This window comes from Athene noctua, chromosome Z, assembly GCF_965140245.1.
Source record: "Athene noctua chromosome Z, bAthNoc1.hap1.1, whole genome shotgun sequence".
Taxonomy (NCBI): Eukaryota; Metazoa; Chordata; class Aves; order Strigiformes; family Strigidae; genus Athene; species Athene noctua.
The window spans coordinates 77,561,793-77,580,549 of NC_134077.1; the positions used below are offsets into that span (position 1 = coordinate 77,561,793).

At 39.0% G+C, this 18,757-nt stretch overlaps 2 protein-coding genes across 2 annotated transcripts in view; both read right to left on the reverse strand.

Annotated features, from left to right (window-relative positions):
• Positions 1 to 6,520, reverse strand: part of TEK (TEK receptor tyrosine kinase) — a 40,644-nt gene extending 34,124 nt beyond the window's left edge. Inside the window, exon 1 of the mRNA XM_074931370.1 lies at positions 6,357 to 6,520. Within this exon, the coding sequence (XP_074787471.1) occupies positions 6,357 to 6,408 (52 nt within the window). The 5' untranslated portion in view covers positions 6,409 to 6,520. The remainder of the gene's footprint in view (positions 1 to 6,356) is intronic.
• Positions 6,521 to 16,457: 9,937 nt separating this feature from the next.
• IFT74 (intraflagellar transport 74) overlaps positions 16,458 to 18,757 on the reverse strand; it is a 44,672-nt gene continuing 42,372 nt past the window's right edge. The window contains exon 20 of the mRNA XM_074932557.1: positions 16,458 to 17,344. Coding sequence (XP_074788658.1) covers positions 17,229 to 17,344 — 116 coding nt within the window. The 3' untranslated portion in view covers positions 16,458 to 17,228. The remainder of the gene's footprint in view (positions 17,345 to 18,757) is intronic.

Sequence of the window (18,757 nt, forward strand, 5' to 3'; positions counted from 1 at the left end):
AGCAGGGCAAAAAAAGAGAGAGAGAGAGAGAGAGAAATGCTGCAAAAACCAGCTCATAAATGAGAAAAAAGTCAGGTTTTCCAGTAAAACCTTTCTTCTTGTCCATGGAAAGAATCTTACTGCTTCTATCTTATGCGATGTTACTGGGCAGCTGTGGGATGGCTCACAGCTCAAATACTGAGACCTCTTGCCCTTAGTAATAGGGCATTATTTGTGGAGGAAAGGTATTGTGAAACTAATAAGAGACAAAACATTAGTGACAGAACATTGTTTTGCTACTTAGTAGTAGTGGGAAGACCAGAGCACAAATGTGAAAAATAAAACAGTTTGCCAAAGCTACTATGCTAATAGTTTCTTACAAGCCCTTGAGTTCATTTGGAGCAGTTCAAGGAAATGCAACTGCCTTCTTGTAAAATAGAGTATAATGTTTTCTCTATATTTCAGTTGTTTCACAATTCATAAAAGCAATCTTTTAAGATAAAAAAGCTAGAAAAGAGGCACTGGTGCAGCTTGGCTGGGCGTTTCACAGTGAGTGTGCCTAAATGCGTGTGTGTAAGTAACCAAAATGTAGAAAGACTCTTTCTTATGACTTCTCCTTAGGCCTGGCTGACCAAACACAAGTAAAGCAGAAAACAACGTATCAGCAGAAATTGTTGAACAACCAGTTGACAATGTGCTAGGTAATGCTGAAAAAGGATGAGGAATGTGAGAATGCACGAGTAGGACAGGTTTGTAGTTTAGCTACACCTGGCTGGATTTGCAGCTAGCCAAAGGCGGGTACTACCATCAAGAAAGTATTTGCAAGCAAGAATACATATGTCCATAACAAGGGTGATCCTTGTAAGTTGCATCATGAAGCTACTATATATACTGCATATGTACACTGTATGTTGTTTGTGCACATGTGCCGAGTTGAAGTATGCAAAATAATATAGGTAATCAATTACTTTTCATAGGACATATCAGTGCATACAACATGCATAAGGTTAGCTGTCTGAAAGTGTCTGTGAGTGCTGGCTGCTGGACCTACTGTAGTACATTCTTGCCTCGACAGTAGCGTACCCTCACTCTGCCACTTAACAATTTTTCTGAGTAGTGGGGGATATTTCTGGTGCTAAGCACACTTTGCGTGTAATGAAGCTAAGCTCCCTGACCAGTGGCAGGTCTGAGGTGAACAGTCAGAGAGTAATAGAAAATCATCAGCATGATCAGAAGTGCAGATGGAACTGCATTGTCAAGAGAGACTTGTTATACTCCAAAGGGGAAATTAACCAAGACACTTCAGACAGGCTCACAATGCAAAAAGTAAATAAATACCAGGCCATCAAAATACCCACCTTGAAGCAAAAAGTTTATGTATTTTACCCTTGAACCCAGAAATGTCATGTGTGAACCTGTCTTTCAAAAATCCTTTCAGAACTTAGTAAATGCCTAATATCTTCATACCCTAAGTGTTTGCATTTCCTGGTGATGAATTACAGAATGAATTTTGGTGAGGTCTTTTTACTCTTTATGATGTTTTATTTAACATCATTAGTGCATGTTCTTAGTTTGGGTGTTAGTTGGAGACAAGTTATCAGATCCGTACCCTAAAAAATAATCAGCATTTTAAAGTCGTTACAGGAAAGTCTTCAGTTCAGACACAGGTTGGTTCTTTGCTATGCATTGCCACTGAAACCACAGTGAAATGGCATCTTGAATGTGATCTTGCCACTAGCACAGGGCAGATACTGTCTTTGGAGGACAGTTCTTCATTGCAATTTCTCTAAGATTTTCATCCCTCCAGTCCCAGATAGACCTTGCATCACAGTAGGAGCTGACCATGGAACTCTGTCTCACGGAAGTTGTAGGTGCATCCATGTTTGGTTCATTTCTTCTTTCTATGGAAAGCTGAACAGGGGTTTTGTGTGTTTAAGAGACAGGTCTGGGTGAAGCAGACTCAAATCTACATGACCAATACAGAACAGGTTTCCAACTCAGATAATTCTTATTGTGGGCACATGAAGGACCAACTCCACTTCTCCTCTGCCCTAAAGCCAGCTCCTCAGCTGCAGCCAGTCTCTCTGACTTCCCTCTTGTCCCCCTAAAGCCTTCCAGATGAAATTTTTGTGGGGATCAGACCATGTCTGCAAAATGTTACAACTTCATTTTTTTCCTTGAAATAAAATTTCAGCAAAAAGTAATCCATCCAACCAGCTTAATTATGACTGTATACCCAAACAATCTATGTTGTGCGTATATATATATATTTACATATATGAAATCTTTATATAAAACAATAGCGTATGTTCACACTAGTGAATGTAGTGGGATTGCATTTCACCCTATTAGATTTGATTCCTCCAGGTCTGATGCAATGCCTTTTTACTCCTGACTATTCCCAGCTGCTGAAATGGCCTATGGGAACACAGGCCTCCTGAGAGCTACTCTACCTCTCACTAGGTCTGAACCAGACACACACCAAAAGCAAAATCTAAAGCTAAAAAAACCAAAACAAAACCAAAACCAAACTGGAGAGAATCAGCCCACTTTTGTAATTCCACTTAGGGTAGGTGCACAGAGCTGCCTGCACAGGCTAAAGCTGTTGGGTTTGGCTTCTAGCTGCAGTCAGGGTGTGATGAATTAGGTCACAGCTGGAACTTTTTTCTTTGCAAACATATAGCCAACAATGTAAAACTAAAACAGAACAGCTCACTCTCTCCCCCATAAGACAGATCCATCAATTTCGTAGTCATGACCATCCTAACAGAACTGTGCAGTAATACCAACATTCAGCAGGTCAGAGATTCAAACAGTGATTCCTGTGGAGGCCCAATATTTTTGGGTTAGATGAAGCCTACACCTCAAGAAGAGTCTAAATTCCGTGTAACTTTCAAACTCATGAAAGAGGCACCTGGGTACTGTTCCCTTTGGCTACATAACCTGTGTGTGTCAGGCAGATGCAATTGCTGGGTCTCACAAATCAAATGCACTTCAGGAACAAGGAATGAAATAATTTTTTTAATTTCTCTTGCAATTCACATTAGTAGTTTGATGATTTGTATGTCTGAAAGACTGTGTGCCAGTGTAATGTTTACTCAGCATAGTTTTGAAATACCTGAGATTAAAATCTCAGATGTGGTTTGTGTCCACCTCTGCCTGTGGCAGGCTCAAAGCCCCAGCACTGCAGCTGTAGGACAGACTGTTTGAAGTTCGGGCAGCATTTTGTTCAGACAACAGCATATCTGAGGATACTCACACAGACCTAGTTCCTTTAGGGGAATAATGACGTATTTATATTCACTGTCACAGGCATGTATTAACCAGAGGTTAATTCAGGTTTTCTTTATGTTGTTAACCTTTACAACAGAAAAACAAGTCTTGAAGCAGAATTATTAGAACATTCCAGTCTAAAAATTGCAATTTATTGTAATTTTGAAAAGCTTATAGCATCATAATGGTGCTTGTGTGTCTGGTAATATGTGTTAAAAGCTGCTTAACTTTCTAAATACGTAAATGAGTCACATAATAATAGTATGCACCATTTATGGTTTTTTTTCATAACACCTACTGATCTCAAAGAAAACACAGCCGTCAACAGGGCTGATGGAGAGCTGCCACTGAATGCCACTGCACTGTTAGCTCCACTGTTACCCTTTCTGAAGAGGCTAATATAACCCTCTGAGTATTTTACCATATATGGGTTCAACAACTAAATCACAAAAAAAAAAAAAAAAAAAAATCCAGTACTGGATCTAAGATTATTGGTAGAGCAGAGCTATAGCACAGAAGATTCTGTCTGTCTTGAAGAATGGAGACATTTGGCAATGTACATTTTTTCTGCCAGAAATAGTCAGACATGTGCTTGAAATTGCTTTTAATTGTTGCTGGTTTACACAAATCTTCTACTGGCAGTGGCCATCTTGCTAAAATAAGGCTCACACATGAGCATTTGTGAGAGTTAGCCCACTGTGAGAAGCTGCAAGCAAATTTCCAGACCATCTGAGGGTGATGCTAAGAGGCAAAAGCCAAATTCTGGCACTCATTATAGTCTTTGTCCTCAGCCTTCCAAGGGAATAGGTGAGTCTACCGCTCTTCTTTGGTCAGGACTTAACAGATCATACCTAGCCACAGCCTTGGTGTTTGAATTATACTTCAGGATGGATGCCAGGATCATTTTGATTCTACAAAATACTGACTGGATTAGAGTCAACCAAAACAATGTGGTGATGCTCAGTCTAGTTTCAAGAATCCCAACAAGATTAAATTCAACCCCTTGCCAGTTTAATTGAACATTTGCTATGGCAAGCATTGACCCTATATACAGTGTAAAAGTGAGCATTTGTGTATATTTTGAATGTTAACTTCCAAATCAGACCTTTAGCTCTAGCTGCAAATGGAATACTCTACTAAAAGAAAGAAAAAAAAAAATTAAATCAAAGGCCATTTCTTGTAATGGGAGCCAAGCTGACAGTCTTCACCTTGGAAAAGGGTGGAGTGGATTTTGTGCCTATCCAGCAACACACCCAGAGAAGCCCACAATCACTGGGGACAAGGTTAAGCCAGTTCACTGTCTGCGCTGAGTGTAAAGCCTTCCCTGCTCAGGGAATGTCATTCCTGCTTTCCTGAACTCCGCCTGCAATATCTAGAGGAAAGCAGGCTCACATTGTCTTCCACAGCTCGCCCCAGGAAACATGATATCATTCTCAAACAAAAGCGGGAAAGCTGACAGATCTATTGAGATGGGTGTGACTACAGCACACACCTCACTGGTCAGCCCCTGTGGAAAAGGGGGACTGACAGCTCTTCAGGAGGGAGCTCTCTGCATTGTCCATGTTTATAGATAATCTCTGCAGCCAACTTGTTTTTCTGTCATACTTGTGACTTAATGAATGTCGCTTGCTTTCTGCGTGAAGTATGTTACCACAAAGAGAAACAGGAGAGACAAGGAAAAAGAGTTGGGGTAACTAGACTTTATTTTCTCCATCCATAATGCTTACACCACCCAGGCATCTCCTTAAAGTGAAAAGCTGTAAGTGATTTGAGGGCTTGATAGGTTGAATCAATATGCAGCTAAACAATCAAGAAACTTAAGCCACAAAAGAGGAATTGGTAAACAATATGCAGCCCATTACAGCAATGGCTAGATAAGAATACTTATAAACATTCATTCAACAGATTTTAAACACTTTTTTTTTTTTTTTTCAATTTTGAATCTCTAGTCTTTTATAGACTCCAAAAGTAACATCTCAAACTCATTTCTTAATAATTCACTTTGCTGTTAACATGCTGCTAATCAAGAAGATCTGGAAATTTTAAAGCAAGTTACATGGCAATGAGGACTTCTGCCTTTTCTTGCTACTTTGTGGTTTTCATTACAGCACAATCTTCAGTTTTACAGCATGTTACCTAGATGGACTAGAACAATTTATGCACGTATTAATTAAATATTTAGGTGTAAGCCAAGAGTCTAAGGTTATTATTTGAGTTGTATTTCTTTTTTACAGATTTTGCTTGGTATGTTATCCAGAAGAAACTGTATAGACAATCAAAATATGGATGCTAAAAGCATTACTCAAATGCTGAGCAACTAAGAATCAGATGGCAGGAGTGCAGGCTTCCTTTGGGCTCTGCTTGTGATAGCTACAGCAAAACATCTCTAATGTTAAGAGTCTGAATAGTATAAACTAAATTTACATTAGTATAATTTTACTACATACCTTTCATAAGGTGTCTCGTGACTAACTTCTGATTCCTGAACTAATGACATTTGCTGGCAATAATGAATCATTCTTTAGCTGTAATTGAACTATTATTAATTGACCTTATATAATGCACTTTCCTGCCCTTTTTCTCCACTGACTTTCATCTAGATTCCATATGTGGAATCTTGTCTAAAAACTTGTCTAAAATCACATACTGGAATACCTACAAATGTCAACATTTTCTACTGCACAACCAGTTCATAAAGTCAGTCACAGAAAAAGTCAACATTTAATCTGTATGTAGAGCAGATATTCTTGGGGAAAGACACCAATGAATTCAGTGAAATGAGATTTATGGAAAAGTTAATACCATTAGACAGAAGAGAAACCTTGCTGCAGTGTGCATATGAGTCAACAAAGAACAATTAAAAAGAGGTGGCATCGGATTCTACAAGTAGTTAAATCCTCCCCAGCTCAGCCACAGTCCTGCCTTCACTCCCCCTAAGAGTGCTGCACAGAGGTAAGTGGACACACTGAAATAAACACAAGTATTTGAAACAATAAAGGTAAAAGTGCTGGAGTAAGGAGTAGGGAGTCGTGTGTTTCATCTGCACAATGCATGAGAAGCAAGAAAGACATGACAGGTCGACTATAGATATTAAAAAGGTTTACCTGAAATCATCAGGCTGAATCCATAGAGAACTATATGTGCTAAAGGGTCCATGCTTTCCAAAATATATCCATCCAGTTCTTACAGTTGCTCATGGAGTATCCTTTTCTCGGGGTAGACGTTTACCGGTTACTCTTCTCCTGCATGGTATGCTGTTTACAACTCAGGCAAGAAATCGTAGCACTGGCGCAGGCTGGAACAGTCTCATTGCTGTCTGAGTACAGGGAGTTTAAGTTCCTTTTTCCTGTTTCCTTTGTAGATTAGGATGGGAAAGGCAGGATCTTAAAGGCATTTTTGTGTCAGTGGGACTGCAGGGCAGTGCAAATCCCGTCCACCCAGCAATGCATCAGAACAGTTATCTGGAGCTGCTGGAGAAGTAGGGGACTGCTGTTGGTCACCGTCAGCAAAATAGGAACAATGATGGCATCTTCCAGTAGGCGGGAGAGTGCATGTAAAAAGTCCTCCACCTAGGTACAGTAGGTAGAAACTGTCATCCCCTTCTTAAAGTACAGCTCTGCTAATTTCTCAGGGTGCTATCATCTTTTCTCTTATTTATTTAATCCACGTGTAAGCTGCTGGCTGCAATGCATCCCAGCACACAGTAATAGAAATACGAAGTAAACGGCAACAAAACAACCAGCTGAATCCAGTATAGACCAAAGCCAGCCACAATCCAGCAAACTACTCTATTAGTTCATGTGCTTTACTGGGAACAATTTTTCTCTATGTTTGACAATTGGAAACAGACTGAAAACTTGTTGCAATAATAAATTGCACCCAGAGCTATTATGACTTCAGTGGGATCAAAATGCCACATCACTCAGAGGGGGGTCTCAAAACTCAGAAGCTAAAAGAAAACATCAGGAAATAATACAAAGACACAAAAAATTAATGAAATAAATGAAAAGTCAGCACTCAGCTATATAAACAGAATTGCAAACAAAGGGCAATCTTGTTTACCACTTGACTAAATATAACTGATGAAAATGTAGCATTTGAAAGTCCTGTAGTTCTGCCAAGATGCTAACACCCAGAATGACTTTAATCCTTTAGTGTGAGGAGGAGAAGGCTGAGGGGAGACCTCATCACTCTCTACAGCTCCCTGAAAGGACGTTGTAGAGAGGTTGGTGCTGGTCTCTTCTCGGAGGTGATTAGTGACAGAACAAGGGGGAATGGCTTTAAACTGCAACAGGAGAGGTTCAGGCTGGACATTAGGAAAAAAATTTTCACAGAAGTGGTCAGACAGAGGAATAGGCTGCCCAGGGAGGTGGTGGAGTCACCATCCCTGGAGGTGTTTAAGGGTCGTTTAGATGAGCTGTTGGGGGATGTGGTGTAGGGGAGAACTTTGTAGAGTAGGGCTGGTGGTTGGACTTGATGATCCCAAGGGTGTTTTCCAACCTGAATGATTCTACGATTCGTGACTTTTACAGAAGTATGGAATCATTTTGGAAATGGGGTATGGGTTGATCCTACTTTGATTTAATTTCCATAGGAGGACCCTTTAGCCTTCAATTGGTATAGATGGCACAGACAAAGTCCTTTACACCCAAGATCTATTGCCATGTGGACAGAGGGTGTCATCTACAGCAGATTTCAATGCATTAACCCAGAGCTGCTCCTTACATGTCACCCATCCCACACTCTCCCAATATAGTTGAAAGCCAAACCAAGTAGGAACTTAACCTGAAAGTATCCTCTGGAGGCAAAATCACAGTGTGAGGCCCAAACACTACTAAAATTCAATTTTGAGACTTAAAGGAGACAGAATATAAGATATTTACTGGGTCTGGTTCTAGATCACAATACACACATGTATTTTGTTCACATTTTATTTTTGAGAACATTTTCTTAGACGTGAAGAGGCAGTGATTATGCACATTCCAATTGCATGTTAACCTTTATTAAGCCTGCTGGTATAGGCCCCTCTAATATCAGAATACTTAGTGTATTACCAGATACTATTATCATAATACCTATCTTGTGGATAACCCTGTTCTGTTGCTCATTTAACCTACATCTAACATGGTCTATCTTTTTTTTTTTTTTTTTTTTTCCCTAGTGTCTTTCAATTTCCTGAGGTGTGGGGGTGTTAAACAATTTCAGTCAAGGCTGTGGTTCTTCAGATAATTATTGTGATCTTAGAAGGGTTTTTAAACTTTTCACTTAAATGCCACTCCCTGGGGCATAAACAGGTCACTGAGAAGAAATGCACCACGTCTCCTTGTTTAATGTAACTAAACGCAAAGCAATACATATTGACTGCTGCTGACCAGTTTTGCAGTATGCATAACTGTCCAGGTCAGCTATTCATTATGTACTGAAGAATCAGCTTATGCTTACTGATCACTACATCTGCCATGGCAAGGTAGCTATCTCCAGGATGAGAGCAGACAGCCTAAATATGCAATACTCCACAAATACAAGAAGGCTGCAAAGACCTGCTGAGGCCAAAAGAGAGGAGTTGCGTACTTACCCAAGTCAAAATTTGGTTCGGATAGCAGCCTCAACAAGCTCACTTATTTGTTTTGCATTTCATTTTATAATTTAATTTTTGAAGAAATAATGAATAGTGTCTATGATTCAATAAACATTTAAGTACTTGTTATGTGTAGTAAGTGTTTATGCTTAGACTTGTTTCTATCTGGAAGGCTTTTAAGTGACATGGTTTGATTATTGCTCCCACTGATCACATATGTTTTGCTAGACTCTGAAATTTAAAGGATTTCACTATTCTGGCTTATTCTTACTCATATTTAAGTGTTTTCCAGCCTAACCTTCTATATTTTCATGCTTATATATCATATTATTAGATTATGAGTCTTTGTAAAAGTAGGTCATATCGGTTTTCTGTCACGTGAACGAAAAACTCTATGATCTGAGCATTCCTTTGATTACTGAACAATACAAGTGCACTAGAATTGTCTGTCCCCCCCACCAAGCAGCAATATCATAGCAGGATACCGTGCATGAGCCCATCTCTTGCTATCTAGTCCTCTGCTTATGTTGATTGATCTGCAAACAAGAGGCTTCTAAATCTCAGTCTGCATTCACTGTTACAGAGCAGAGGAATTGGAAACAACCTTCTGGCAAAAACAGACTGCCAGCAAAAGAAACTGGGCTAAAAGTGAGGGTGACAGGAAGAGTAAAGTATGGTACTGCGTTACTCCAACTTTTGTGCGTGTGGGGCTAATACAGCCGGTTGACTACTGGGCTGGCCAATGAGCCTATGGCACAGTCCTCAGGTGGGTATGTAGATGTATTTGGGCCCATAGACTACACCCTTTGTCTTTTCTAAAGCTACTTGGAAAGACTCAGAAAGGCTGTCCAACCTCATGAAATTTCTAAAGTGTTCCCCTCATGAACATCAGTTTTCTGGTGGTTAACTGCTGATTGATACATATCAGCATTCACATCTAACTTAATGCCCATCACAATGGCATGCATGAGTTTTTAAATTAGTAACAACAGGGAAATAAATTGCCTTGCAATATGCAAATATAACCCTAGCATTAAACGTGTTTTTTCATAACTCTGTTTGCTGGAGGTTAATCTTATGATATGTCAAGTGCCCTGAACTCTTGACAGCAGGTTTTCCTCTTTAGATAAGCAGCACGCTTGTCTCAAGGACAATCCATTCATACATGCTGTAGCACATGGAAATATGTGAGGAGGAAAAAGAAACAATGCCACTCTGCACTTCTTTAATCAGGTAGATGTGTTAGCAGAAAATACATATCCTCTTGCAGTGTCTGGCTGTATTATGCTTTTTGGAAACAAGCCATTACTTTGGCCTTGACATGATGTTAATATATGTTAGTAGGAGGCAGTAAAGGAACTTTAGGAATTATCACTCACAGCAATCAGCTAATGTGAAGTAGAGGCACATAAATGATGGAGTTTAAACTTCTTTTCTTAAACAGAACCTGTTGTCCCCTACAGAACAGCCTGTGCCACTGAGACCAACCACAGCCCCTAAGCCATCTATTATGGATCACATGGAGGTGAGATGTAGAAGCCAAGTGGATAGTCAGAGGACAGGTGCTGTTGCTGGTCTAAGTGGTCAGGACGAGGACTATCTCTAACAATGCAGTAGCAGTATAGAAACTGGAGGGAAATAAAAGTTTCTATGGTACATAGTTAAAGATAAGTCACAGTAACATGGAAGGAACTGAAGGAGTAGTGACATTATAGTAAGTGGTTGTGAGAAACTTTAAGGTGGGGTAGAAAAAGTAAGAGTCTGGGTTTTTTTTTGTTGCAGCTCATTCTTTTGGCAGTCCGTGCTGAGGAGGTGCAGTTACTTCTTTTCTACTGCCCCTCCTGCATTTGCATTCTGAAAAGGTAACTCACACTGGCACACATAGCTATGGTCCAAGATCTTCTCTTGTATTTTCAGGAGACCATAGCCTGGAAAATGGCTGAGTATTGAGCAGTCTACAGAACAGCCTTAGCCAAAGGGAGCTGTTGCTTTCCAGTCTTCCTTGCTAGTGAAATGAAAGAGAATTTACTACAATAGAATTAAACAGAGGATCTCATGGGAATCTCAAGTTTCTCTCAAGGAGAAAGTTCAACTGTTGAAACACACAGTACTTCAGGGCCTCTGTATCAGTAAAGTAATTGTGAAGGATATCAAGCTGTTTGATGAAGGTCTATAGTCTGGAAACTTTTACTTTGTGACTCACTTGTAATTTGTTAAAATAGGCTTCAAGTAGATTTTAGACTGGTCTGTTGTCAGGAGAACAAAACAATATATATATATATAATTTTTTTTTTTTTCCCCAATTCTTTGCTGACAAAAGGGACTGAGACTAATTTAAAATATGCTTGGAGAGTGCATGTGAGAAGTGAAGGTAAGAGCCAGCAATGGTGATGGCCACTGATGATGTCAAATGTGTATATGAAGTCACATGAGTGAGAAGTTAAGCAAGCTAGTCATATGCATGCAGTTTGTATAAAAAGGACAAAACTGCATCCTTGTCACTGCTTTTTGAGCCCATTGTTTTCCTACTTTAGAGCATGTCTGCTCCGGTTTATAAAAGGTCTGCTAAAACAAGTAATTCTGAACAGGTGCTAAATCAACCCCAAACCAAGCTTTTGTTTCTCTACCAAGACTGGTTGAGGTTCTGGGATCACAAATGTATGTGATGTTAGTACTTCTGCTGCCCTGAAGTCAAAAGAAGTCTGGAGATGAGTGAGATTCTCCAGCCTGAAAGAGGCATCGTTCAACAAGAGGTAAGCAGAACTTGTACAGAAACTAGAGATCACAGTATTGCCTTTCTCTGTTCTTTCACTGCTTTTCTAGAGCCTGAAGGACAAATTACACTGTGTATTTATGTTTAAAGGTAACAACTGTAAATCTAAATGTTTTAGCATTGAATCCCGCCAAATGTTGCACAGCAATAATTTGTTTCAATTGCTTAAAGTAGCCCAGCATTAACGAGACAAATTTAATATCTGTGCAGTTTGGAGAGATAAAGACTTAATTGTGTAAGCCATTTAATGCACATGAAGTCTGCAGATCTGACTATTGCTAGTGTTTTCATCCATTAAGGTTACAAAAAGTCATTCTTAAAATCCTGTTTGCAAGTCCCACTTTATTACGCTGAATTAATCTCACAGTTAATGTGTTTCTAAAGGTAATTTTTATTTGATGACTGCATCATTTGACTTTAACCAGCATTCAACAAGTGAAATTTAGTTGCTATCTACCTGTTTCTGCTTCCAAATATATGAAATGTATGTCACAGTGGGATTCGCTAAAATCTTGTTCTGATGGAGGAGAGCCACACCTGCACTGCTGGGGACCTACAGTGTAACAGTTTCTTCTGGTGAATGCTCCAGCTTTAACTCCAGTCTTCTTGCTGCATGAGAGAAAGATTTCTAAATGGCTTGTTTTTGTTTTTTTCTTTTTTTTTTGAGAGAGAGGTTGAACAATGTTAGCAATTCTTGAAATATGGAAGTGTGAAAGATGTGCATGTCTCATTTTAAACTGAGACGTTAAAAATGTAGATTTGCATATAGGTAAAGAACTTCAGTAATTTTCAGCTCAATAATCCTAAAAAAAAATATTAAATACAGCAAACCTGTACACAAGTCCAAGCCATTAAACAGCCCCTCTTCATTTAATTTGGAAGAAAAAGAAGGAACAGGAAGGATACCGAAAATCTGAAGACTCGATTTGGAATTTTGTTTCTCATGCGTAACTGTTGGGGTAACTGAAACTACTGATAATATCTGCTATAATCATTATTTTCTTTTTCTTTCTACCTTTCAGAGGTGCTGAGTCCTCCTCAGCCCACTCAAAATAGTATTTGTAGGCAAACTTGTGTTCTATGTAGGAGACAGTGGTTTTGCACCTTATTCATCCTTTGCTGCATGGAAGAAATCTTGGGCTTGATCCAAAGATACCAGTGCTCAGTGAATCAAGCCCAGTCACTTTAAATGAATGCAGCTTTCAAGGAATTAGCCTTAGAAGAGGAAACGAGAGCGGATCATTTTACATTTCTGGCTCATTTTTTTAAAAAATGTGGGAGGCTTCCTACGTTTCACACATTTGGCATGTTGTCCCGTTAGTCCTCCTTCCTGAAAGGAGAACCTGCAAGTGTAGACCGCAAGTCACGGCAAGGAACATTTCTTCCTCTACTCCAAACTTCTGCCAGTCCCAATGAATGATCGATCAAAGCTGGTGGAGTTTTCACCTGCAATATACACGGCATTCAGCGTTCAGCTAGTATTCACCATTGTGCATGTGTTCAAGTGAACTGTGATTTTATGATCTCTCTCAAAATCCAAAGGTTTTTTTTCACTCCAAACAATTGCCATGTCCACCCCACCCAGATGCCTTATCACTATGAGACATGTTTCTGAGGAGTTCACTTGAAGCAGATATTTTGCAGAATAGCTATAAAGTAAGCACTTTAATGTCTTTGTCCTCAAACTAAGATATCCTTATGACTAGTGCCTTATCATAAGGTCTGCTTTATGGCTTGTATTTTTGTTCTACATTTGCAGCAGAAAACCAGAAGTGTACTGAAAACTTTACAACAACTTCACTTTGGAAATGTATACTTCCAGTTGTGTAACAGCACATCACAGCACTAAGCATTAACATTGACTAATGCTGTCAGGTAGAAAGAACTAAAAACAAATCTCTGTGTTCTGCCTGTTTGGAATTGCTCACAAGAATGCCGCATGTTGTCCTCTATGCTCACTAACTCAAGGAAAAAATAATCTCATTTTGAAAGAAAAATAAGTTTCTTTGATCACAATGAAAAGCAGTGAGGATAAGATGAAGCAGGAAGACCAACAAGAGGATTAACTCTTGCCTGCAGCAAATTGGCCTGGAGATATGATGATATCCATACACACGGGAACAAGTTGCAGTGTCATCCCATCATAAGGTGGGAAAAATGACAGTCATTGCTATGCTCATCCTCATTCAGAACACAAATATAACAAAGAAATAACAGACCCTTTTGTTGAAGATTTATTTCCATGCAGTGTGCCAGTGAAGTGGGATTTGGAGTGAGAGACAGTGTCAAACCTGATACTAATGCCTTAGTGGCATCTTCCTGGAGGAGGATCAGGTTAGGGAACTTTTAAACAGACTGGACATACGTAAGTCCATGGATCTTGTTGGGAAGTACCATGTGCAGAAGCAGCTGGCTGATGGCATAGTGAGGCTATTTTTTCATGGTGATAGAGAGAGGCTTCTGAAGATGGAAAGAAAGCAAATGTCACTCCTATCTTCAGGAAGAGCAAGAATGAGCCGGGAACTACAGGCCAGTCAGCCTCACATTGATCCCTGAGAAAGTGATGGAGCAACTTACACTGGAAACCATTTCCAGACACATGAAGGATGGAAAGGTGATCATGAATAGATAGCAGGATTTATGAAGGGGAAGTTATGCTTAACCAACATGATAGCCTCTCACAATAAGGTAACTAAGTGAGCAGGGAGAGAGATGTGGATGTTGTTTACCTCAACGTTAGCAAGGCATTTGACATGGTTTCACATAAAATCCTCATAAATAAGCTGACAAAGTACAGGTTAGGTAAGCAGACAGTGAGGTGGCCCGAAAACTGGCTTGGGGCTCACTGTGTGATCAGTAGCCCAAAGTCAAACTGGAGGCCAGTCAGTAGTGGTACCCCAGGTGTGGACACCTGCGCCAGTACTGTTTAATGTTTTTACTAATGAGCTGGATGATGGTCAGAGAACACCTTCAAGAAGCTTACAGATGATACAAATCTGTAAGGAGTGGTTGATGCACCAAATTGGTGTGCCCCTGTTCAGAGGGACCACACGGGCTGAAGAAATGGGCAGATAGGAATGTCACGAAGTTCCACAAACAGAAGTCCTGCTACTGGGAAGGAACAACCCAGGCACCTGTATACACTGGGAGCTGAGTGGCTCAAAAGCAGCTTTGCTGAGAAGGACCTTGCAGTCCTTCTTGGTAGACACCAAGGTGACCAAGAGCCAACAATGCACAGTAAAAAAGGCCAACAGTATGCTGTGGTGTGTTAGGGAGAGCATTGCCAGCAGGCTGAGGAAGGTGATCCTTACCCCTGCTCAGCCCTGGTGAGACAGGTGAGCAGAGAAGTTTTTAAATTTCTCCACCCAATAAATGCTGCCACTTAATGTTGTCTCAGTTTGAAGTCGCAGCATAAAATGGATAAAATATTGACTGGGTAGAGAGACCTGTGTTACTGAATTAGTGTCGATATACATAAAGGAGCTTTGTTGAAAAAATGCCGTATGACTGGCACTTAACCTTGTGTTTAAAAAGAAGAGTTAAAGGTTATTTTCACTGTGACTTTAGGAGCTAGATATGGATACAATTTACTCAGATCACTCCTGGGAATGAATTATTAGAGTGATACTAAATGCCTGCTGCCTAGCTCACCATTTAGAATCCATACAGTCCTCTTCAGCCATGGGTATTATGACCATGATCCAGAACCGTAAGGATGAACGGTTAAGAGGAGGAATGATGGATGAGATTCTCAGACAGAAACAGGGAAACTGGAGATCCTTCAATAGAATAAGGAAAAGAAGAGCATGCTGGAGAGAGGGCTTTTATGACAGGCATCAACTGGAGAACACACCAAAAACCTGTAAACTTTACCATGCTATCTTACAGGATGAATATCAAGGAATAAAACCATCCCCTGCCCTAAATGAAAGCAAATTTAAAGCAGTCTCTTTATTCAGTCTGCAGCTTTTTTCCATTGTTCATTAAAATATGTTATTGTAACACAAGTGGAATTCAGGAGGTGATCTCTCCAGCTGGTGGTTTGATGGGTGAGAGTATTAGACTTCAACTTTATCTCAGCAAATAATGGGCTCTCTCTGGAATAGCTGAAACTCTGGCAGGAAGGAAGAGACATTAGTGGGAATTTCCCCTAGATAACAGTCCTTGGTTTACAGAAATCCTGTTCCATTATCTCTAAAAATTATATAGACATAAATATACAGAGCAACAGCATCTACTGTGCTGAATTTGGAAACACAGTGCTCTCTCCAAGAACCTTCAATATTTTTGTTTTCATACCTCTTTATACTCAAAATGACAATCACAGACTTGGAGAAATTTAGTGACAAAAATACAGGACTTCTATTTTCATGTACATTTCTATTTTCAGTGCATCTTCTAATGCTTTGTCTACTCCAGTTCTATGAAGTGAAGCACATAGTCTACTTATGTTTTGCAAAACTTTTCTAAGAGAGTAGAACACCTACAAAACCAGACCCCCCTTTTTAAAATTATTTTTTGTAAAAGGCTAGATTATTGTCTGGCTAAGATTCCTATCTGTAGTCGAACATGTTTTTTTTCTCTTACAACATACCAGGTGGAGGAAATTATCATTAGGTAGTTTATAATTAGATTGCATATTGAATGTGAGGGAAATGTACACATGGAAATACTATGTAAAAGTCTTCTGAAATTTCTGCATTATAAAGCACATTGTTATTTCTGTATCAGTCCTGTTTTTGTTCTATGCTGAATCTCTTTCTATGTATTTTTGTCAAAGTAGAGGTTGCATATGACACTGCAGCTTGAAACCTTAAGAAAAAAACCACAGAAAATACAAGAGCTTTTCTCTGTTACTCCCTTTATTGGTGAATACTACAAAAGTAAAATGTTCTGCAGAAGGTCAGTATTAGCTGAGTTTCACTATTTTTATCACAGTTCTCTCCTTATAATTACATTTAAAAAATATAAAGCAGTTAATCAGTTCTCCACTGGGAAATGAAAATTTGCTTACAGATCAAAGTACATTTGCTTTTATTCTTAGACTTCAAACTATGAAGCAGTTCTGACTTAAAAGGATGCTTGTCATCCTTAGATGTTTTCCTTACGTGTTATAAATTGCTATTTAAATAGGGATGGCATGCTGATATTACCATTTATCTTATTATACACTTCATTTAAGATAATGCATATGAGAGCCTGTCAGGCAGTCCTTATTCAGGGAGAACTCCTGGCAGGGATAGGACTACAAGACAATTAAGAGATTCATTGTATAAATTCATTGTTTCACAACTGTTTCACAAGAGAATCATTGGAAAAATTCATTGTTTCACATTTCAGATACCATCCAGCAATGGGCCTCAGAAAAATTTTCTGATGTTTTTACACTCATTGTGTGGTATTTCCTTTTTATTTCTACAAGTTTCTACAATTCAGTAAAATTTTTAAATGTTTCAAACAGAGGGATACTATTAAACCCTGTGACATCTAAAAACGTAGAAAAATACTTTCCAGAATATGTGTTGCCATAGTGGTGAGCGAATGAGCCGACTAGTTCAGCCTTCCATGCTGCCTGTGCACATCTCTTGTTGTTGGTCCACTGGGGCAGGAAGGAAGTGCCTGGGTTCAGTTCTTGGTGTTCTGTAAAGCTTCTATGAGAGCTTTGTTGTATTCTGTGACCAGCTTTCTCACGTTCTTCATTATTGGCTGGTAGTCACTCTCCTGACTTTTTGTTGCTATGACTGATTAAAAGAATTAAAGAAACAAACTGCCAGTATAAATACAAGCATAATTAGGTATCATACGGGAACCATAATACAGTAAGTTTCCTCATGTGAAAACTGTCACGGGTTGCAAATAATAGAAGAAACTAAAAGATTTAAGCCTATTTAGTATCTGCCATCTCATGCCAAGAGGAAAAAAAAAAAAGAAATTACATGTCTGAGTCAGTTTTGTTTTCATATATGCAGGCAATAGGTCCCTCCTGGAAGACTCTGTCCATTGTTACATTGCAAACAAAACCATTTCAAGGCACTCAGCTATTTACAATCATACAGTCTGGCACTTTAGAATTCCGGCTACAACAGTCCCAGTCCAGGAAAGCAGGACCTTCCTTTTCAGTAGCCCAAGCAGACACAAAACTCTGTATAATGGTCTGCATTTGGACAGGTAGGTAATACACTGCAGCAAGTTAGGAGGCACTTCTAGAACCCTGATCAACTTCGTTTGTTTCATTTTTTTTCTGTTAGAAAAAATAGGACCTAGATTCTTGCGTGATAAAATATTGCGGTAGAGCCTTCTTCATAGAGGAAATGGCTGCAATTACATTACATTGTCCAAGACTTTTTTCAGATTTTTTCTAAGAATTAGAGTACTTATCAGACACAAGAAACAGGATATTTGGTATATGAAAAAGATAATGCTCTGTGCAGATCCCATATTATTATTTTTTTCCCTGATGACTAGGCGATTACAGAATTGCCTAAAATATATTCTTGGGCACTTTTCTGAGACATGTAGCAATGTCCATTGTCCAACACAAAACACTGGATGATATCGTCTAGTTTTGCCCTTGCTTCTATCAATTACATTTGTACTATAATCATATAACAGTGATTCTATGCATCTTTGAGATTTTATATTGTTTCCTAAATCACTTTAAAGAAGTTCATTTATTGCAGTGAATTTAAAGTTCCTAGAATATAAAGTAAAAGTGCAATGATGCCCTACTCCAATGGCTACAGTAACTGTGGGGAATAGTACAAGGTAAGAAGAAACACCAGTTTTAATAAAAAAAACTTCAGTGCTTTCGATAATTTAAAAAAATACTTTGTGAAAGTCACTTGCAGTAAATAAGATTTTGCTGATGTTTTGGAAGCTCTTATATGATCAGTGCAATGTAAGTAATTAGCATCACATAATGAGAGCACTACAATGCAGTTCCCCCCTCCCAGCTCATTTTGCAGCTAAAGCATCTCACGGTCATATCTTACGACATTTATCTTTTTTCTCTCTCTAATATGCAATTCCTCTTTTATTTGATAAAAATACATTAAATGCATACAATCTGTCGTTTACTTTTTCATCATTCATATTTATGGTGTTTTAAAACTGAAAAATACTAGGCAAAGTCACCATGCTATACAGATTTTCAA